The sequence below is a fragment of the Garra rufa genome, chromosome 1, assembly GCF_049309525.1.
Source record: "Garra rufa chromosome 1, GarRuf1.0, whole genome shotgun sequence".
NCBI lineage: Eukaryota > Metazoa > Chordata > Actinopteri > Cypriniformes > Cyprinidae > Garra > Garra rufa.
In genome coordinates, this window is record NC_133361.1 from 17,994,279 (window position 1) to 18,018,412 (window position 24,134).

The 24,134-nt window shown below is 30.0% G+C and overlaps 2 protein-coding genes across 3 annotated transcripts in view; one reads left to right on the forward strand and one right to left on the reverse strand.

Moving 5' to 3' along the window:
* nup85 (nucleoporin 85) overlaps positions 1-10,005 on the reverse strand; it is a 15,283-nt gene extending 5,278 nt beyond the window's left edge. The window contains exons 1-13 of the mRNA XM_073836773.1: positions 9,854-10,005; positions 9,501-9,594; positions 9,234-9,390; positions 9,078-9,148; positions 8,956-8,999; positions 7,621-7,690; positions 7,415-7,536; positions 7,198-7,332; positions 4,343-4,465; positions 4,132-4,263; positions 561-667; positions 387-470; positions 153-218 (exon numbers count right to left, since the gene is read on the reverse strand). Of these exons, the coding sequence (XP_073692874.1) occupies positions 153-218; positions 387-470; positions 561-667; positions 4,132-4,263; positions 4,343-4,465; positions 7,198-7,332; positions 7,415-7,536; positions 7,621-7,690; positions 8,956-8,999; positions 9,078-9,148; positions 9,234-9,390; positions 9,501-9,594; positions 9,854-9,886 (1,238 nt within the window). The 5' untranslated portion in view covers positions 9,887-10,005. The remainder of the gene's footprint in view (positions 1-152; positions 219-386; positions 471-560; positions 668-4,131; positions 4,264-4,342; positions 4,466-7,197; positions 7,333-7,414; positions 7,537-7,620; positions 7,691-8,955; positions 9,000-9,077; positions 9,149-9,233; positions 9,391-9,500; positions 9,595-9,853) is intronic.
* A 3,074-nt stretch (positions 10,006-13,079) lies between these two features.
* On the forward strand, positions 13,080-24,014 carry sumo2b (small ubiquitin like modifier 2b). 2 transcript variants are annotated; one of them, XM_073836873.1, is made up of 4 exons: positions 13,080-13,230; positions 14,209-14,340; positions 19,779-19,850; positions 21,606-21,909. In XM_073836873.1, exons 1-4 carry the CDS (start codon positions 13,210-13,212, stop codon positions 21,657-21,659), a joined length of 279 nt encoding a protein of 92 aa, XP_073692974.1. In that variant the 5' UTR covers positions 13,080-13,209; the 3' UTR covers positions 21,660-21,909. The 2 variants fall into 2 exon arrangements, with proteins under 2 accessions (XP_073692974.1, XP_073692966.1); XM_073836865.1 differs by lacking the exon at positions 21,606-21,909 and adding an exon at positions 23,328-24,014 and having other exon boundaries at positions 13,081-13,230.
* The last annotated feature ends 120 nt before the right edge of the window (positions 24,015-24,134 follow it).

The window sequence follows — 24,134 nt, forward strand, 5'->3', positions numbered from 1 at the left end:
ATAAAATTACAGTGTAACTTGACAATTAAAAAAAAAACATAGTTCTTTTGTAATATATAATTTCTTATAGTTTTTATAATTTCTTTTAGATCTAGACTTGTTTTAATAAGACTTTAGTCTTAAGTCTACAAAAATAATGACTTATAAATCACCTGTGATGAGTGAAGAGACCGGAGGCGTACTCCAAAACCAGAAACTCACGCAGATTAGACCCAAAACTACAAACACACAAAACATATAGGCATCACATCAACCAAAACCTTCTTAAAGAGCCACATAAATCTGTAAATTTAGATAAAATACAATATTGGAGCTCATTCACTTATAGAACTAGACAAGATAGAAATATGACTTTTATGTGTAAAAATCTAATATGAGATACGCACTGGAGGTTGTGCGACTGCAGGAGTTTGCAGTGATCCAGCAGATCTGTCAGATGAGCCACGAACCACCAGTTATTGAGCGCAATGCTGCAAAAACATCAAACGTCTGTGTTAGTTTGGAGGATTCTCAGTATCTTCTGGTGAATGTGTGTCTGTACTGAAAGAGTATTGGCACACCTGCAGTCTTTGATCACCTGATGCAGGTCAAACTCAAAGGCCGACAGCAGGATGATGTCCAGAGGCTCCGGAGACGCCCTTGGACCCAGGAACATGTTCATGCTCGACTGCAACACAAACATGAGGTCAGTATGACATATGGAGCTGGACAGCTGGAGTTTATAGATTTATAAGCTGTGAAATCATCTATAATATCAAGTTTGGATAGCATTGCATGACTAATTCCCAGCTGCATGCAGAGCTATTGTAGCATTTTGTTACTTAGAAAAAATACACTTGACCTAAAATAAACATTTTTAAAAACTTTGTTTAACCTATTTTATTTCGACTAGCTGTCAAAGCAACCTTTCTGATTTTCATTTGACTATATGACTATAAAACTAACTCAAAAATATTATAATAAACTTTACCTGAAATAAAATATATATTAAAAAGAATTCTAATTTTCATTTAGTTTAAAAAATGACAAAAAAAGTACTACAACTTTAAATAAATTAAAATAAAAACTAGTTCAAAATATATTCAAAAAAAAAACCATCCATTTCTAATTTTCATTTAGTTTAACTTGATATACAAAAATAAATAAAAACTACAACTAAATAAAAATAAAATAATAAATAATAAAACATAAATAATAGAAATTACATTAACAAAACTACTAAAACTTTAAAAATATATATTATTTTATTATTAATATAAAAAAATTGTCATTTCTAATTTTCATTTAGTTTAACTTGATGCACTAAAATAAATAAAAACTACAACTAAATAATAAAAACATTATAATAAAAAACTAATAAAAAATGACAATGACAAAACTACTAAAACTTTAAATAAATTAAAATAAAAAATTTACAACTTTTAACATTTTATTTGTTATATATTTTATTTGTTTTTTGATTTATTTTATTTCAGCAAGATTTCTAGACATTTTTTAAATGCATAAAAACAATTAAAATTAAAACAAACAAAAAAACTAAAATTAACATGAAAAAAAACATGCAAACAACATATAAAAAATATATAAATAAATAAATAAATCAGGCATGTGATTGGCTAAGGACAAAAAAGCAGGAAAATATACTAAGACAACCCCCCCCCCCTTTTTTTTTCGCGAGACGAGGATATCTGCAGCATATTTTATCTTAAATTCTAGACATTGAAATACTTTTTTAAAGAGCTGAACAAAATTTTATTAATAAATAAATAAATAATTAAAATGACTGTAAAAAGCATGATTTACAATTGAGATGCAGATTTCACAAAACAAAAAAAAAAGATTTCTTAAATTATAAAATTCACATTCCAGCCTTCAAGAGTCAAAAGTATCAATTCTTATATTAATTTAAACAATTATTGTCAATCAAGTATTATATTAATTAACATATATTTTATTGCCTTAATTGTTTAAATTTGTATAACACATGATCTTGTCGATCCATCAGATAACATTTACAACTCTGCGTGTTTGGTGCTTAATTAAAACCATGGACTGATTTGTTTACATTGGTCTTTTTGACAACAGTAGACGCACGAGCTGATTAAAAATGTCAGATCATTCTCTTCCAGCAGGAGGCGCTGTCAGAATGATACACAAAGCAGCGCCGCAGCTGACTTTGAAACGCGCAGCGCTCATATTTATTCAATGGATAACCTTATAAAGTTCCATCGCAATTCTTGCCTTTCAGTCCCCACATTTAAGACCACCTGAAATAATTAAGTCTTTCTTAACCCCTAATAACACTACAGTCATCAATAAAAATGAAGAGCTTTATTTCAAGAACCGACTTTCAAAAACCCTTAGCCTACACAAAATACGTTTCTAAAATACGTTCTATTTTCTATTTTTCTATTTTGCAGAAGAGAAATATTAGGGAAGTAAATTAATATCAGCATATGAAGTATATTCGTCTATCATTGTCTCTTAGAGAATGTGCACATTAGATGCTGAAAGCGCAGTTTTTACTTTCACTTTAACATATGCAGTTTTCACGTTGCTTGTGTGATATCCATTGGCTCACCGTCGTGGTTTAAAATATAAATATGTATGAAAATACAGTATAAAAAGATATATTTACAATATTTTGCGACGTAACCCCAAAATAATGCATTTTCCATCAACGTTTTTCAATCACTGAAAGCTACATCTGTCTGCCGATCTCTGCTCTCCTCACTGCACGGAAGATTGCACCCAAACGCTGACCCTAGTGTGCTTGATATAAATGTATTTATTAGAAATAGCGTTTGGCATTTTTTTTTTATTATGTCAAAAGCTTTCACGGTCCGCATGGACGCATCTTGCGGTCCGGAATCATACTTCGCCATCAGCCATTTGCGAACGGTCGCAAATACGTGACATAGGTCACATTTTCAGGTCGAAAAATCCGGAATTCCGGATTAATCCGGAAAAATCACATCCCTGATAAATGTACCTAAATTAAAATAAAATGAATAAAAACTAATTCAAAATATTAAAATAACACGCAATTTATTAAATGTATTAATATTTATTAAAAACCTTTAACATTTTTAAATACTATTTTATTCTTTTATTTTATTTATTTTTTTACTTCTTTTATTTTAGCTAATTGCCAGGGCAAGATTTCTATTTTTATTTAACTTGATGAACCAAAATAACTAAAACTAGATTAAAAATGAATAAAAAACAAAGACATATATAATAAAAAGAAAGAAGCCTGAAAACAACTAAATAAAAAAAAAAAAACTAAAACAAACAAACAAACAAAAACAATAACAAAAATAAAACAAAACATATTTTATTAAAATAAAAAATATTTAACTAATCTTTTTCAGCTAGTTGCCAACTTCTTTTTAGCCATTTTATTTTGGCTAGCTGTATAAAATATTTTTTTAAATAACAGTTTATTTGTTAACTTATTTTATTACAGGTAGTTGTCAAGGCTCCATTTTTAATTGTCATTTAGTTTAAGATACAAATTTAAAAAAAAAATATATATATATATATATATATATAAACTAAAACAAAAACTTAATAAGAACAAAAAACTATTAAAATTTTAAACAAATAAAATATTAAAAACTATATTTAAAAAATAATACTATTTTATGACTTTATTCATTATTTTTTAACTTAATTTATTTCAGCTAATTGTCAGGGAAGGATTTTCATTTAGTTTAACTTAATGTACCAAAATAACTAAAACTGGATAAAAATAAAATAAAAAAAACACATATACATAAAAAAATGTCTAAAAAGCACAACAAAATTACAAACTAAAATGTGTATTAAAATGAATTAAATAAATGTATTAAAATTAATTAAAATAAAATAAAACATTTTTATTAAAATATAAAAATATATATTTTTATTTCAGCTAATTGCCAAGGCAACATTTATTTCCATTTAGTTTCAACTAGATATACTAAAATAACTAAAACCAAAATACAAATTAATAAAAACTACAGACATTTGAAAAAAAAAAAAAAAACTAAAATTAATATGAAGACAGAAAACATAAAAACACAAACAATTTCAAAATATTATTAAAAACAGTATCTCAATGACTAATATATAATTGGCTGTACATACTTGTGCGTAGTAGTGCAGATCAGGCGGTTTAATGGTAGGATGAGTGAAGAGCAGCCGAGTGACCAGAAAGTGATACCAGGTGCTGAGGAGCTCTTTCTGCTCCAGTAATGCATCTTCATCACCAACCAGGATCTGACAGAGACAGACAGAGTCAGGACCACAGGCTCTTAACAGATTCAATCAAAGCTCATCAGAGGTCAAAACTCTTCACCTTGCAGATGGTCTCCAGGTGCTGGTTACTAGCGAAGGTGTTGTCTTGTAGACAGCGGTCACACTCCTCATGCCAGTGTCTCCATTTGACATCAAACTCGGTCAGCGTTTGAGTTCCTGTAGGCTGCATCAACAAACACATACAGAATTCAGTTAGTATATCAATATTTATAGTGACAATGATTGAATGATTAAGTGATTTGATTGAAGTTAACATGTTATGCTGTATTTCACCCAAAAATTTAAAAGAAAACATAAAATATTTTATTTGACAATGAAAATGAAGCTATTTAATATTTTCTATTTTTAGGTCCATTAGCAATTTTGCATAATTTACATCAGTATATATTAAAGACATTCATAAATACTAAAACAAATAATAAATTAATAGTAATTCCTAAATACTATTAATTTCAAATACAATTTAAATATATTTTATACTTATAACATATTGTATATAACACAGACTACTGTTCAAAAGTTTGGGGTCTCAGAAGATTTGTTAAAAGTTTTAAAATTAGTCTCTTCTGCATTTCGTTAAAATACAGTAAAAACTGTAAACTTGTGAAATATATTTACAATTTAAAATAACCGCTTTCTATTTGAATATATTATATAATGTAATTTATTTCTGTGATCAAAGCTGAATTTTTTGCATCATAATAAATCGTAATATTTTTTTTTTTTGTATCGCAGTATTAACAATTAAGATTTTAAATGTGTTTAATTGTCATTCAAATAATGTAAATGCACTACCAGTCAAGATTTTTAATGTTTTTTTAAAGACGTCTCTTCTGCTCACCAAGCCCGCATTTATTTGATCCGAAGTGCAGCAAAAACAGTAAAATTTCAAAGTATTTTTACCATTTTAAATAACTGCTTTCTGTTTGAATTCCTTTTAAAATGTAATTTACTCCTATGATTTCAAAGCTGAATTTTAGCATCATTACTGCAGTCTTCAGTGTCACATGATCCTTCAGAAATCATGCTGCTCAAAATCATCTATTATTATTACATTGAAAACAGCTAAGTAGATATTTTTCAGGTTTCTTTGATGAATAAAAGCTCAGAAGAACAGCATTTATCTGAAATAGAAATCTTTAGTAACATTATAAATGTCTTTATCATCACTTTTGAGCAATTTAAAGCATCCTTGCTAAATAAAAGATAAATTTGTTTCCCATAAATAAAGAAAATACTGACTGTAAGCTTCTGAATGGTAGTGTATAATATTACAAAAGATTTATATTTCAGATAAATGCCGTTCATAGCAACTTTCTATTCATCCAAGAAATTAAAAAAATATGTACCCAACTGTTTTAAATAATAATAATACAAGTTTTTTAAACTGCGAATCAGCATATTAGAATGATTTCTGAAGGATCATGTGACACTGAAGACTCAAGTAATGCTGAAAATAGGGTTGTTCCGATTCCGATACTAGTATCGGAAATGCCGCCGATACCACAAAAAAAATCTAGCATCGGAATCGGCGAGTACTTGAACCCACGTACCGATCCGATACCATTTTCTTAAGATATAAGTTATTCCCGCTAGCAAATCAGAAGCCAGTTCTTCTTCGCGGCTCAGAATGCAAACAGTGTTGCCACAAGCAACCACTGTTTAGAGCAGAGAAGAAGAAATACAAATGTGCTAGCAGTTTGTCCGCTAAAACGGCGGCGTCTCATATGTAGGGCTTTATGAATCCAGTCAAAATGGAATTTACAGTTTAACGCGGAACGTCACGGAATTTGTCAAAGTTTGATGCATTAATCAAAGGTAGTTCATTACACTTAAATCAAATCGTGATATGGACTAATATTAAGCCGAAAACCGACTGTTTAAATATGAATTAATGCGTGGTTCTGTGTTAATGAATTGTACAGGCGCGTGGTTTGTTTACTCCTTGTACTGAAGCGCGCGGGACACTTGCGGTAATATTAAAGGGCTCCAGACTGTGACCAATTTTTCTGCCAGTGTTACTAATTTTCGTGAGCGGTCACACTGGCGCGACCACCGCGTTGTTCAACTCATAAGCTCTGCCATTTCTGTCTCAGATGAGAAACATAAAATGGCACGCGAAACGAAAGTGAAACTAACACGACACGTTTGAGCTGCTCAGCGCTGACCGTTTATCAGCTTGGACTGCAATGCAAACAAACTTGCACAAACCCCGAACAGCTTTATTCGGGAGTCAACGTTGATTTTGCAACACTGTTACTGCTGCGAGATGCAGTGAGGAGCATTTGAAAATGCCGCACAATGAATAAGGTTGCTGCGAGATCTAGTGAGAATCTTTCAAATTCTGGCCAAAATTCTCAGTTATAAACAGGATGTACGTCAGAAAACCAGATTAGTAATGCTAACTATATAAAAATATTACTGTCAAATGTATGTCATATAATAAAAATACTCTAGTTCACTGTATATATCACTGTATATTTGTTTTATTAAGGAATAAGTCTGAAGCACACAATAAAATAATTTATTAGTATTATCTACAGCTCTATATACAATTACACACCCAGGTATCGGATTAGTACTCGGTATCGGCCGATACCCCGAGCCCAGGTATCGGAATCGGTATCGGGAAGGAAAAAAGGGTATCGGAACATCTCTAGCTGAAAATGTAACGTCTGATCACAGAAATAAATAGAAAAGTTATTTTAAATAGAAAAATACTTTACTGTTTTTGCTGTACTTTGGATTAAATAAATGCAGGCTTGGTGAGCAGAAGAGACTTCTTTAAAAATCGTATTGTTCAAAAACCTTAATTTTTTTTGAATAATGTAATTTCTTCTGAACAGTTTGAGGAAAGGTGTATCAGATGTGTGTAAGATGTCCTGATGTACGTACATTAAATATGGGCATGGTCTGTAACAGGACGTCCATGCGTTTGAGAACAGAGCTGCTTTCCACCCGCAGAGACGCCTGTTTGGACAACACCTGACGGGCTTCATCCATACGGCCCTGCAGGACTAGACTGATCACCTGCGCACACACACAGACACACGTAAGGACACGGATGACGATGTTCAGACGTTCTGGAGGTCAGAGGTCATGCATTTCGTACCACGTCCCAGTAGGACTGATGTTGGGTGGGGCTGTCGCTCTGTAGCACCTCTCGCGCTCTCGTGTCCACGTCTGACTTGTGCAGACGCACCCAATCCAGCAGGTGGAGCAACAGAGATCCGGCTACAATGTGAGAAAATCAAGTCAGAAAAACTATGATAAAATGGTCTGATTGAATCTAGGTTTCTCAACATTTCAGACATCTACCTGGCGCTGCGTCAATGAACAGAACCTCACACAAGTTCCATATGAGCTCAATCGCCAAGAGAATAGAGACCTAGAGAGATCAGACAAACTTCAGTCATGTGACAAAACTGAATATTCTAATGAAAAGTCAGGACTTTTATTAGAGGTTTGATTGGATAATAATAATATTTTCTCTTTGCTCATGTGGCCTTCATTATGTCAGTAGAAAGACTGGTTTAGGAAAACATACTACTTTTATAACCTTTTATTCATTTATTATTATTATTAAAGAATTTAGAGTGCATGGATACGTTTTTATTTCTAACTAATGAACTAATTAATTTATCTATAAAGCATATAAAAAAATCAGAAAGCATGCTTGTTTTAATTTTGCTATTTAATGATACATGCATGTTTATAACAGTAAAGCATATAAATATTCAGAATGCAGGCATATTGTTTTAGTTTTGTAATTTAATAATAAATGTCTCTCTACAAAAATAAGGCATATAACATACTCAGAAGGCATGCTTATTGTTTTGTTTTGTAATTTATCAATACATCTTTCTTTTTTTTAAGTAAAGCATATTAAATATTAAGAATGCATGCATATAAAATGTATTATTACATTGTTGGAATTTAATAAGCTTGTCTTTATAAAAATAAATCATAAAACATTCAGAATGCATGATTATTTTTGTAATTAAATGTTTTGTGATTTAATAATAAATGTGACTAAATTAAGCATATGAAATATTAATAACGCACGCATAGCGTTTTCATTTTGTAATTTAATAACACATTTATCTGTATAAAAACAAAGCATATCAAATATTCAGAGTGCATGCATATTGTTTTCATTTTGTAATTTAATAAATACATGGATCTTTATAAAAGTGAAGCATATCAAATATTCAGAATGTATGCTTACACAATTACAAAAACTAATTACAAAATCTGTTATTTTAGTATTATTCATTTATTCTTATAGTATTTATATTTTACGTTAGATTTTTTTCTGTTTTAATGCTTATTATTAAGTGTTCATTTTAGTCATTTTATTCCCACAACCTAAACTTAAATGCCAATGCAACATTTAATTTAGTTTGAAGATTTTGCATCTAATATGTTATTTCAGTTGTCAATTAATAAAAATGTATTTTAATACTGAAAACTTCTATGCAATGAAAGAACATAAACATAGAAGCCTATAAAAAAAATGCCAATTTTAGAAAGATAATGACAGCTTTTGCATTTGAAGTCTTAGTTTCAGTACTAGGAAGAAACTGCATAACAATTACCAAACAACTAAACATCAAAATAATATTCTCTGTTCATACAAATACTTGATCGTACCTGATCTCCATATTGTGACGCTAAAGAACCATCTTGTGTTTCAACTGAAAAGAGAAAGCGAGTGTGATCAGCTGGTGGTGAGCATCATCTTCCTCACGTGTGTCACATGACCATTACGTTACCTGCGTTTTGCTGGAGTTCCTCCATACAGGCTCTGATCACAGACCTGTAGTTCTTACTGATGCTCACAAACCTGCAGGAGACAATGACAGATAATATCATTTCAACAAAAGACACTATTTTAATGTATTTACACACTATTAAGCATGAGAACTCACTGTGACTTCTTGTTCTTGCTAGGCACGTCCTCTTTGATTTTCTGCAGCCCCACGAAGATCAGATGCGACTCATTAAAGAGTTTACGCAGGATTGGAGAGCAGATATCTTCATCTTTCCTCACGATATGGACGAATGAAGAGCCTGCAGACCTCGGACCTGAACACATGTGGAAAAAAAAACTGGTGAAGTTTTGACAGCTTTCATTTCCACATCTTTCTTTAACACATTAACAGAGTAAAGCGTCTTTCCAATGTGGACATGAATACCTTGCAGTTTGTAGTTTGTCTCATAGACTAACAGATCTCCAGGACCCCATTCAAAACCCAAATGCTTCTGATGAAATCCAGCGCTGGGAATGAGCTGCAAGAGACACATTATTACATATAAGAGTCTGTCTATCTATCTATCTATCTATCTATCTATATCTATATCTATATATAATATGTATATATATATGTCACAGTATATATCAGAATATCATGACATTACCTTCAAATACTATGGTAACACCTCAGAACTACTTTATAAATGTTTCCCATGCGTATTCTTCACATATAAACACTTGTACTGTACATTAATATTCATATACACATACGAAAGAGTACAAATCAGCAATTACCGTGGTACTGGGCTCTACATCCAACTCCTCCATTACACCGAAATATAAAATCCTCCCAAAAAACAGCAATAGTATGATTTTATACAGCTATATGATCTGAACTATTTTCAATACATTCAGCGCTCAGAATCGAGCGCCATGAGTCTGAAGGACCCCTGGTGTGCGCCTGCGCGGTTAGTACGACGCATTGAACGCCTGAGCAAAATACGAGTCGACACTTAATTAAGCAGCGCAAAAAAATAAATAGATAAAAAATAGTATACAAACGGCTTTTTATTAGTATTTTCCAATTTTATGATTATTATTACGAATAGTCAGTTGTTGCAGAATTATCAGCAGTGTTTAATAATAATACATGGCATTTACAAATGTGTCTCATGTTTCCATTATGCACAGAATAAAAGAGTAAAAATAAGACTTTCGTTTTTTAAAAAATTTTGTGGTGTTCTCTGGACCCCTGCTAGTCCTTGAAAGTATCGTAGAGGTCTGAGCGACAATTCAAGCTTTTTGTATCAACATAACTAGTTAATGTTTTAAATAATGTTAACATAATCTGTTCTATCTTAAATTAGGGTCAGCGTTTGTAAAAAAAAAAAAAAAAAAAAAAAAAAAAAGCATTGTCATTAACAATATAAATAACACTGTTCTCTTACTTTTGATAGGGTATTTTTGATTTAGATTTTTAATATGCCATTTTGGACCCTAGACCACAAAACCAGTCATAAGGTTTTTTTGTTTTGTTTTTTCCCCGGAAAAGCCTAATAAATAAGCTTTATATTGATGTATGGTTTGTTAGGACAATATTTGGCTGAGATAGAAGTATTTAAACCAAAATCAAAATTGCCTTTAAATGTGTCCAAATTAAGTTCTTAGCAGTGCATATTACTAATCGAAAATAAGTTTTTATATATTTATGGTAAGAAATTCAAAATATCTTCATGGAACATGATCTTTACTTAATATCCTAATGTTTTTGCCATTAAAATACATAATTATGGAGGATGAAAAATGACTTAAGTTTAAATAAATAAATGCATAAATAAATAAATGTGGAATTACATAAATAAATTAATAAATGAATGAATAAATAAATGTAGAAATACATAAATATATAAATGAATAAATACATAAATGTGGAAATACATAAATAATTACATGAATAAATAAATATGCATCAATGAATAAATAAATAAGTAAATAAATAATTCTGTTAAAAGTGTACTTTTTAATTGTGCTATTTGTGTACCATTTGTGTTATACTACATTTATTTCTGTATTTCTACGTTTATTTATTTTTACATTTATTTATGCATTTCTACATTTATTTATTTATGCATTTCTATATGTATTTATTCATTTATTTCTGTATTTCCATTTATTTATTTATATATGTCCACATTTATTTATTTATGTATTTCTACAATTATTTGTTCATTAATTTATTTATTTCCACATTTATTTATTTCTGCATTTATGTATTTATTCATCCATTTATACATACTTAAGTCCTTTTTCTGTATTTATTTATTTATTCAATTCAGCATTTAATTATTTATTTATTTATTAATTTATGTATTTACTTATTCATTTATTTCCACATTCATTTATTTCTGCATTTATGTATTTATTTATTTATTTATACTTAAGTCATTTTTCATTCTCCATACAAAAATAGCACGATTAAAAATGACATTTTTTTTATTTATTCATCCATATGTATCTGCATTTATTTATTTCAGCAATTAATTATTTATTTATACATTTATTTAGTTATTTATTCATTTATTTATGAATTTCTGCATTTATTTATTCATTTCAGCATTTATTTATTTATTTACTCGTTTATTTATTCATTAATTTATGTATTTATTCATTTATTTATTTATACTTAAGTAATTTTTCGTCCTCCATACAAAAAATAGCACAATTAAAAATTACATTTATTTTTTAATTTATTCATCCATGTATATCTGCATTTATTTATTTCACCATCTAATTATTTTTTTTCATACATTTTCTTGGTTATTTATTCATTTATTTGTGAATTTCTGCATTTATTTATTTATTCATTTTAGCATTTAATTATTTATTTATTTATTTATGAATTTCTACATTTATTTATTTCTGTATTTCTACATTTATTCATTTATGTATTTCTGCATTCATTTATTTATATATTTCCACATTTATTTATTTATGTATTTCTACATTTATTTATCTATTTCCACATTTATTTATTTCCACATTTATTTATTTATTTATTCATTCATTTATTTATTTCCACATTTATTTATTTCTGCATTTATTTATTCATTCATTCATTCATTTATTTATACTTACATATTTTCATCCTCCATGCAAAAATAGCACAATTAAAAATGACATTTATTTTTTATTTGTTCATCTATGTGTATCTGCATTTATTTATTTCAGCCATTAATTAATTGTTTATTTATTTATACATTTAGTTATTTATTCATTTATTTATGAATTTCCGCATTTATTTATTCATTTCAGCATTTAATTATTTATTTACTCGTTTATTTATTTATTAATTTATGTATTTATTCATTTCGTCTTCCATACAAAAATAGCACAATTAAAAATGACATTTATTTTTTTAATTTATTCATCCGTGTATATCTGCAATTATTTATTTCACCATCTAATTAATTATTTTTTATTCATACATTTATTTATGAATTTCAGCATTTATTTATTTATTAATTTCAACATTTAATTATTTATTTATGCATTTATTAATTTAAGTCATATCTCGTCCTCCATAATTTTTAATGGGCTTAAATGCTTCTCATAAAGAGTTTTTGTCAGTTATGTGTTGTAGTTTCCTCATAATAATCGTTTTGAATTGTTAATAAATAACGGCTGTGGTGCATTCAGCTTGATCTGTGAATTACATAAAGAACAAAATGGCTTCCCTTCCCACTCCATTGTGAGAAGAACAGGATCATCCCCACAGAATCGAGAAAACACTCAATGTACAGCATTAATATGGATCTCCATGCCATTTATCTGTTTGTTTATGACATTCCCTATAAAATAATGATTGTTTTGTGTTATTTCAAATCATATTTAAGCCAAAAAAATGGTCAAGATAAGACGTTGTGCACAAATGCGCGTGCACGTCTCCCCGGCTCCCTGGTCCCGCGCATGACATCACCTTTGCGCATCACCCGATGTCCGTGACCCGCTCTGGCCAATCGCGACGGAGCGCGGTCAACGGACGCGGCGCTCGTGACCGCGCACGCCGCGCCTGTTTTTAATCGGGGGCGCGGACGTGCGCGTCCCCGCGGAGTCTTTGTGTGGCGGCGTAGAGAAGCGCAAATACAATAACCATGGCCGACGAGAAACCCAAGGTGAGTGGGATACACAAACGAAGGGATCGTTTATTATTATTTACAGCTGAAGGCGTGCGAGGGGTCGCGAAAACACAGAAGGACGCGGATGGTTTGATTTTTAATGTGAAATATCGCGCGTAGTGGATAAATACTGTAACTGCCGCCTCAGAAACACCGGAAGAAGACGTGTGAACGCGCGTGGCGAGCTCACACCGCGCGCGACACACACACAGACGCTTTCAAATAAAAATAATAAAGAGCATATACAGTGAAACGATTTCACATCAAGCGTATATTGCTGAAAGTAACGTGTTGCGTGTGAGCTCTCAGCGTTTGTTTACTAAACCCTGATGGAAACTAGTTCTCTGTTGGTTTGAGTTGAAGATGTGAGTTGGATGCTCACATTTGAATCCATTCATCACGTGAAACAGCAGCTCATGTACAACACTGATAATAAAAGTCACAAATAACCACCACAGAAATGAACATGCATGTGCTTGGTGGATTTTCAAACGCATTAGATGCTGGAGAGACATACACAATGACTAAGACTGAAAACTAGTTATTTTTAGATGATGCATCTAATCCTTTGGTCACTTTGGTTGGGTTTATGATGGAGATGCATTCATATGCATCATGCAAATTAAAGTTTAGTCATAAGACAATCACAGTGTTCTAACTCAAGTAGTTAAAAGAAAAAAATAAGTGTTTGTAATGTCCATGAGAGTCACATGTTATTGTCATGTGATTATAACATGAAATCGCATTCTATTTTAATAATAAAACTACGAATGGTCCCATTTATACTGATTATGATTATACATAACAAAGCTATTATCTAGAGCATTACAGTTTTTGTCTGTATTGTGTTTTGGTTGACCAATATGTTCATACATAATTAAATCTAATGAGACGTGCGCATGAAATATGCAAGGGAGAATGATGTAATATCTCATAAACTGTTCTGTTCGTACATGTGTGCTTTTGTTTTCTCAGGAGGGGGTAAAGACAGAGAACAACGACCACATCAACCTGAAGGTGGCGGGACAGGACGGGTCAGTGGTCCAGTTTAAAATCAAGAGACACACACCCCTCAGCAAGCTCATGAAGGCCTACTGTGAGAGACAGGTGAGATCACGACCACACACACATCGGTCGTGTTAAAGGAAGTCTGTATGAGCGACAAGACTGACAACTTACCGTCCCGACAGCATTTTGTAGTTCTGGCCGCACATACTAGAGTTTGTGTCCAAAAATCAAAAGCCTGTTGTAATTTCTTCAATATCATATTGAAGATCTAGAGTTGAATTTTACTTGTTTGTCAAGAAGAACAACAATAATACAGTGCAACAAAATGAAATATTATAAGCAGTGATTAGAAATGACATATTTAGGTTGATTCTGAGCATAAACAGCATTTTTTAAGTAATTAAATTGCATTTATTGTTATACAAAAAGATACACAGCAAAAGTACAAAGCAACACATTAACCCATGCATACAAATACAATACAAAAAAAATAGAAAAGAAATAAGTAAATACCAAGAACAATCTTATAAGGGAAAAAAATTAACTTTTACATACATACATACATACATAAATAAAATATAAAAAGAAATCCAAAGTGGATAATGTAGCTAAAAATGTCCTTATATTTTATAAAAAAAAAAAAAAAAAAAAAAAAAAGCCAGTTCTTTGTTCTAATGGTATTGCACCTAAAATATGAATTTACTAAAGTTTTATGTTTTTTTGTATGTAATTTTCCTTTATATTTCCAGTTTTGGAGAATAGTTCATTTTAGTATCACAAAACAGTTCAACAGTGGCACAATATGTATTGAAGATATCACATTTTTATGCATTTACTTAAGCGTTAACTTATTCCTTGGCCTCCTTTTCAGGGTTTCTATGAGTCTTAAAAAGTCTAAATTTGCCCTTTCACAAACTAAAACCTCAAATAGGTTTTAAATGAGAGCAGAAAGTCTTAAAATCGTAAAGTAAATGTTGCACACTCTGCAAAAATGAACATCTTGTTTTTCAATACAAGTGTGCAAACGTCTTTAAATCAACATACATTTATTTGAGGTGCGAAATGATGACAAGAAGTTGTGTTTTCTAATACATTTAACAGAATAAAGTGATTGTGTTTAAACAAGAACTAATATCTACCAATGGTGTATATTGCATTTGATCATTGTTGGTTAATAATGTTCTTTAAAATAAGAAAGCTCTGCAATTGTAGGGATAATTGACCTAAAAATTCTGTCATCAATTACTCATCCTCATGTTGTTCCAAAACTGTAAGACCTTCGTTCATCTTTGGCACACAAATTAGTATTTTGGATGATATCCAAGAGATTTCTGACCCTCCATAGACAAAAAAAAAAAAAAAACGCCAGTTCTTTGTTCTGATGGTATTACACCTCAATATGAATTTATTTTGTATCTAATTTTCCTTTATATTTCCAGTTTTGGAGAATAGTTCATTTTAGTATCACAAAACAGTTCAACAGTGGCACAATATGTATTGAAGATATCACATTTTCTGCATTTATTTAGGCATTAACTTAAATCAATAAAATGCTCGGGCATTCCTTGACCTCCTTTCCAGGGTTTCTGCTGGTCTTACAAAGTCTCAATTCACAAATTAAGACCTTAAAAAGGTTTTAAATGAGAGTAGAAAGTCTTAAAGTCTTAAAAAAAGTGAATGTTGCACACACTGCAAAATTGACCGTCTTGTTTCTTAATACAAATGTGCAAACGTCCTTAAATCTGAATGCATTTACTTGAGATGCAAAAGTCAAGAAGTCTTGTTTTTTGGAGAAATTTAACAACATTAAGAGAATTTGTTTAAAACAAGAACAAATATCTGTCGGTGAGGAATGAAAACTTGTTTCCCTTTGAATTAAATTGATTTGTTGGTAGTCTGTTGGCAGATATTGGATCTTTTTTAATTATAAAACCACCTCATTTTGATCAGTTTCACAGAAAACATCACATTATTGGTTAATAATCTTCTTTAAAATAAGAAAGCTTTGCAATTAAAGGGATACTTATTGGTAAGAAATATATAATAGTTATTAGATAAAATAACTATATGGTATAAAAATGTTAATCAATATTTATATATATATTTTTTCAAATTCAAAAGTTCAAATGCATTTCATTTTCTCTTTACTGTAACTTAAATTTAAAAGGAAACATATAAAAAATTCAATTTCAGTTAATTTTCAGTTTCAAATTCAAATAAAGCTCAAATAAAATATAAATATTAGGTGAAAAACTTAAAGGAACATTCCACTTTTTTTGGAAATAGGCGGAGTATTATCAGAAATGAGTTCCCAGCTAGTTTAGCATTTGCACATGTGCTGCGTGGTATTACTGCTCCTGCTTCAGCCTTATTACGGCAGCAAACTTCCTTGACTATTACGCCGGAATGGAAGTGTAGTTCCTAATCTTATCAGCCTAGAAAATTGAATCTTTACATTTTCCGCCGGTCTTAGTACGCGATATAACTACAGAAGAGACAAGTTTTAAATAGAACAAATATGGAAACTTGTTGGTCATTTTTGAACGCGATGCTACTGGTCTAATAGGATTCAATGATTTATGCTAAGTTATGCTAAAAGTGATATCGCCAGAACAGGAGAACGGCTGAATGGATTTCAAAACGGTAAAACTCAACTTATTAACTCGGGGGGAGTTGGAGAATGAGCCTATTTCCAAAAAAAGTGGAGTGTTCCTTTAATTTAATTTAGTTCTCAAGGTGAAATTTGTCATTTTCATTTAGTTTAAGTTGAAGAACTAAAATGACTGATTGTAAAAAAAAAAAAAAAAAAAATCCCTCTTTGGAGGGTCAGAAAGCTTTCAGATTTCATCAAAAATATCAGATTTCATCAAAAATATCTTAATTTATGTACCAAAGATGAATGCAGGTCTTACAGGTTTGGAACGACATATGGGTGACTAACCACTGACAGAATTTAAATTTTTTGGGTGAACTATCCCTTTAAATAATTTATATAGAAATGGATTTAAGTGCATCCTGAACATCGTTTGTTTTTTATGTGCTTTCTACAAAATGCACAAATAAGAATGACTGAAGACATACAGTATCAGAGCCTGGCTCATCCTCAGTAATACATAGATCAAAGACACTGAGAAAGAATTGAAGCAGGTTGTATTCATCTGAATGTGAATGTGTCCAAGGGTTGCAGCAGTGCTCAGTCCACAAGGTGGTTACGGCCATCTGCACAAGAGCTCTTTAGTCTGATCAATAAACACTCGTGCGTCCATGTATTTCCTCAACAGTCTTAGCGTCGGCTGGCTTTATCACTCCCTCACGTCCGCTTAATGGTCCTGTGCGTCCGGTCCAATGTTTATTCCATGTCAGAGAGGGTTAGAGAGAGAACAATGACTCTAATGTTCGGATGCGACAAAGAAAGAGACTCTTGATCACCATTTCTGCTCAGTTTGACTCCATTCAGAAGTCACAGTCCATGTACACAAGCGGGTTTTATTAACAGCTCCCTCAGTGCTGTAAACACACGAGGTTAAGATGCTCCACGAGGAGACGCGTGATCTTTAGGTCACTAACATGTTTTCCTGGCAGAGGCGGAGGGTTTAATCTCATTGTGGGTCTGTGAGTTTCGCCGGCAGAAGTAGGACAGCGCTTGCTGGCGCACGGGGAAGGAAGCGTCCCTGCCCTGAGGTTCATTTTCATTCAGACGTCAGGAAATCCTTGTCCACAGCGGAAAATAAATATAAAGGCGTGAGGTTTTAGCTGATCAGCAATCCGTATCTCAGAGTCAGATTTTGAATTCTCTTTTAGGGGTGGGGCGTCTGCAAAGATGTCGGATGCTGTGGATGTTCCTTCAGATCAGCATCTTTTGAGACTGAATTATTAAAAAGAATCTCTGTGATTGATTAATTCATTCAGGATTCAGAATTGAATCAGTGCGGTTTGTTAACTAAAGCTATTAAACCATTTTCAAATTCAAATTATTTTCAAATTCAAACATTTTCAATTTCATTTTCACATTTAAAAATTCAAATTCATGTCTTTTCAGTTTCAAATTCAAATAAAGCTCAAATAAAATTTTAGATAAAAAACTTAATTTCATTTAGTTCTCCGGGCAACATTTCAATTTCTTGGTTTAGTTTAAGCTGGAGAACTAAAACTGAAAAAAATAAATAAAAAAAAATAAAAAAATAAAAAGCACATGTTAAAATTACTAAAATTAAACTAAGATATAACTAATTTACTCAAATGTAATATCAAATTTAAATTTAAATTATTAATTAAAATAAAAGCTAAAACTATAAAAATAAATCTTAGTCCAAAATATACTAATATAATATAATAAACTATAGCAGTATATAAATAATGGTATAATTTTAAGCATAATAATGTCTTTTGAGATGGATTTGCCAAACAATTCATATAAATGTAAAAAAAAAAAAAAAAAAAAAAAATCTAATTGATTCATTTATTCAGAATTCAGGTTTTTTCAGTTTTCAGCAAGGAAGCACTAAAACAACTAGCTGTAAATAGAAAACCTAAATAGTAGTATTAAAATGTAATATATATATCAGAAGCTCATAACAAAATTAATGAAATTTAACTAAAATATGACTACATTACTACATTTCTAAATAAAAACTAGAGCAGTATATAAATAATAGTACAATTTTGACCATATTAACATATTTTGTGACTAAGTTGACAAACAATTAATTACAAACTAAATTGATTAATTCATTAAGGATTTATTCAGTTTTCAGCAAGGAAGCACTAAAATGACTAACTGTAAATACAATGAAAAAACTGAAATAAAAAATTAAACCTAAAGACTAGTAATTAAAAATAGAATTTATAAATTACTAAAATGAAAAATGAAAGTATAAAAATTCAAAAGTCCAAAATATTAATAAGAAATAAAACTATATCAGTATATAAATAAGAGTAAAATTTGGAAAATATTAACATCTTCTGAAAATGAGTTGCCAAGCGATTTATTAAAAAGAACCAGTCTACAATGTAAGAGTCATAAGGGTCATTTTTTCTTAAATAGAGATTTATGTATTTTCTGAAAGCTGAATAAATAAGCTTTTCATTGGTTTATTAGGATATTTGGTCGAGATACTACTATTTGAAAATTTGAGGGTGCAACAAAAATCTAAATATTGAGAAAATCGCCTTCAAAGTTGTCCGAATGAAGTTCTTAGCAAAGCATATTACTAATCAAAACATAAGTTTTGATATATTTATGGTAGGAAATTTACAAAATAGAACGTGATCCTAATATCCTAATGATTTTTGGCATTAAAGAAAAATGAATAATTTTGACCCATTGAATGTATTTTTGCCTATTGCTACAAATATACCTGTGCTACTTATGACTGGTTTTGTGGTCCAGGGTCATGTATAACAAAATGAACTAAATTTAAAATGAACACTGAAAGTATAAAATAAAAATGAATCAAAAATATGAATAAAAACGGTAGTAGTATATGCAGTGCCCCTTCTGAATCACTGGACTGATGCCTGTATATTTGTGTTTTCAGGGACTGACAATGAGGCAGATTCGATTCCGGTTTGACGGACAGCCGATTAACGAAACAGACACGCCCGCACAGGTATGACTTCACCATCTTTCATTCTTTGTCCACTTCTGCTATAAATAGTGACACTCTGTACAGGTGTGGTGTGATTAAAATTGATCAAAATTAACCCTATTTATTGTCAAATAAAAGGCAAAGCTTGCTAAACCTGTTTGTTAATATTAAGGTCATTAAATAACAACGATGGTATTGACAATGCATTAAGAAAACAAAGCCTAATTGCATTGTGACAATATTTTCGGGATAATTAAATGGATTCCTTTCGAGCTGTCAATTACTGTAATCAAAAAATGTAATTTGTAATTTGTAATTAGAATGTATTTTTAGATTCAGCTCGATTTAGGTTTACATGTGGAGAGTGTTACAGAAAAGCTGCTTTCAATTAGATATTACATATACATATATTGTAAAATAATTTCATTTAGTTGATATTGGTTCTTTAGTAATCACAAACTCACTTCATTTTGATCAGTTTCATAGAAAACATCACATTATTGGTTAATATTCTTATTTAAAATAAGAAAGCTTTGAAATCTTATTGGTAAAAAATATAATAGTTATGGATAAAATATTGGTATAAAAAGATTCATTTTTAAATTCAAACATTCAAATTCATTTCATTTTAAATTTTACATTTATTTTCAAATGTAAACATTTAAATTCAGGTCATTTTCAAGTTCAATTTCAAATTCAAACTTAATTTCATTTAGTTCTCAAGGCAACGAAGATATTGGTTCTTTTGTAATCATAAATCCTAATTTTGATGGGTTTCACAGACAACCTCACATTATTGGTTAATCTTATTTAAAATAAGAAAGCTTTGCACTTATTGGTAAAAAAAATATAATAATTATTGGATAATATATTGGTATAAAATATACAAAAAAATTTAAATTAACTTTCAAATTTAGATTCATTTTAAAAAAATCAAACATTCAAATGCATTTCATTTTCCATTTAACATTCATTTTCAAATGTAAACATTTAACAAATTCAAATTCAGTTCATTCTCAGTTTCAAATTCAAAACAAAGCTTAATTTCATTTAGTTTTCGAAGTTTATTCAAGTTATTCAAATTATTTAAGTTTATTATTCAAGTTTATTTGAGGAGAATTTTACAAAAACGCTGCTTTAATATATATATATATATATATATATATATATATATATATATATATATAAATGCAAATAAAAATATGTATTACTGCTGTACTCTTATTTTTCCAGTGAAAATTTCATTTCAATTGCATTGTGACATTATTTTCACGATAATTAAATAGATTGTTTTCCAGGTCTCAATTCCTATAATAAAAAAATTTAATTTGTAACTTGTAATTAAAATGCATTTTTAGATTCAGCTTAATTCAAGTTTATTTGTGGAGAATGTTACGGAAAGGCTGCTTTCAAACAATCTATATATATAAGTTGAATAGATTTCATGTAGACTTTAAAGCTTTTGTTGTTTGGTTTAGAAAGCGCAGATGTCATGTGTGCTCTCAGATGAATATTTAGGCAAGAAAACATGTTTTTGTGTGTGTTTCAAACATAATTGACCTCATCTCACTCACTGAATAAATCTGGCTTGACAGCATCATTGTGCAGCTGCATCATGGGATAGGAGTGGACTGTAATTACAGCGGATAGGTGTCAATTTCACAGTCAACAGGAAGTCTTGGGAATTCTGAATGAAGTGTCCTTATGTGACTGTCTAATCACTTGTGTTTATTAATAATAGTGAATAATAAGTGACCTCATGCTATTCTTCCGCAGTTGGAAATGGAGGATGAAGACACAATTTACGTTTTCCAGCAACAGACAGGATAAAAATATTTAGATGAAAAGCATAATTTCATTTACATTTAAGACAACATTTCTAATTTTGCTTTAGTTTAGTCCTTAGTTTAAGGACCACAAAACCAGTCTTAACTAGCAATAGCCAAAAATACATTGTATTATTGATTTCAAAATGATTAATTTTTCTTTTATGCCAAAAATCATGTTAAGATCATGTTCTATAAAGATATTTTGTAAATTTATTACCGTAAATATATTAAAAATTAATTTTTGATTAGTAATATGCATGGCTAAGAGCTTCATTTGGACAAATTTAAAGGTGATTTTCTCAATATTTTGATTTTTTTGCACCCTGGGATTGCAGATTTTCAAATAGTTGTCCAAATATGGTCCTTTCCAAAAAACCATACATTAATGGAAAGCTTATGTATTCAGCTTTCAGATGATTAAAAAAACTAAACTGAAATAAAAATGTAAAAATGATACTATCAAAAGCACATAAAAAAAATACCAACATTAATGTAACTAAAATTTATAAATAACTAAATTTCTAAAATGTAACTAAAATGTACAAATAACAACTGGAAGTATAAAAATAAAAATACAAATCATTTAAAATGAAAACTGAAAGTATAAAAAATAAAAGTTAGTCCAAAATATTAATCAAAACTAGCAGTATATAAATAATAGACCAAATATTTTCCCATCCAAAAAACATAAAACCATACATTAATGGAAAGCTTATTTATTCAGCTTTCAGATGATTAAAAAAACTAAACTGAAATAAAAATGTAAAAATGATACTATCAAAAGCACATAAAAAAACCAACATTAATGTAACTAAAATTTATAAATAACTACATTTCTAAAATGTAAAATGAAAACTGGAAGTATAAAAATAAAAATAAAAGTCATTTAAAATGAAAACTGAAAGTATAAAAAATAAAATTAGTCGAAAATATTAATAAAAAACTAGCAGTATATAAATAATAGTACAATTTTGGGCATATTAACGTCTTTTGAGACTGAGTTTCCAAGCAGATTGCCGATTTTTAAATAGTTGTATCTCGACCAAATATTTTCCCATCCAAAAAACATAAAACCATACATTAATGGAAAGCTTATTTATTTATCAGATGATAAAAAAAAAAAAAAAATGTAAAAAGTATAATATCAAAAGCACATAAAAAAATTACCAACATTAATGTAACTAAAATTTATAAATAACTACATTTCTAAAATGTAAAATGAAAACTGGAAGTATAAAAATAAAAGTCAAAAATATTAATAAAAACTAAAGCAATATAAAAATAATAGTAAAGTTTTGATCATATTAACATCTTTTGAGACAAACAATTCCTTAAAAAGAAGAATTCATTCCGGATTTATTCAGTTTTCAGCAAGGAAGCACTAAAATGACTAATTGTAAAGAAAAAAAATCTGAAATAAAAAACGAAACCTAAATAATAGTAATAAAATAATGTAATTTCAAAGCACGTAAGAAAATGACTCAAATTTACCTAGAATATAACTAACTGAAAGTATAAAAAATAAAAGTTAGTCCAAAATATTAATAAAAACTAGCAGTATATAAATAATAGTGCAATTCTGAGCATATTGAGGTCTTCTGAGACATCTAATAACCTCAACGTTGCTTGTGTTTATTAATAAAAGTGACCTCATGTTATTCTCCCGCAGTTGGAAATGGAGGATGAAGACACAATTGACGTTTTCCAGCAACAGACAGGAGGACACATCTGAATGGGACGACCCTAGCGACCCCGACCCGTCTCTTTCTCCGCTTCTCTCTGCTCCTGGTTCTCACAGACCTCTCTCCTCATGGTTATCTGTAACTGCTGTTGTATAGTGTTTTCAGTTCATCATGTGTTTCTTTCGTTTTGTACATAAAGGGTTTCTGCTAGAGTAATTATTACATTGGGATCGTTCTTCGCCATTATATCTGACACGTCAAGCCCGACGTGCGATCGCTAGACCATCATGGAGACGGTCATCTGTGTACAGACCAACTAATACATGTGTCCCCTTAGAAATCATTGAGGATACGAGCCGTGTGTTTCCAGTTCAGGGTTTTGTTCTGGTTTGAATACGAGCACATGGGCTTTTTCAAAATTGCGTTTCAAAAATATTAAAGAAATGTTCTGATCTGTTATACTTTAAGCAGACAAACCTGCAGTTCTGTTTTCCATTCAGACAAATTTGGTTTTACAACTTTTTTTTTATCGTAGTGGTCATGTATAGTGCGAAACTTGTGTGAAACATGTTTTAACTCGAGTACATGCGAGGGAATTCATGTTTTAGACGAGGCAAGCATCTGTCTGTATTGTCTAATCTCTTGTTAAAATAAAATATTCTCTTTTTATCAAACTGTCTGTGTTTTGGAATCTCAAAATTATTATTATTATTATTTTTTTTTTAATTTACATCATTTAACAATCATTCTTAAATTACGCAAATTATAACCATTAGATGTTTTACATAGAATTA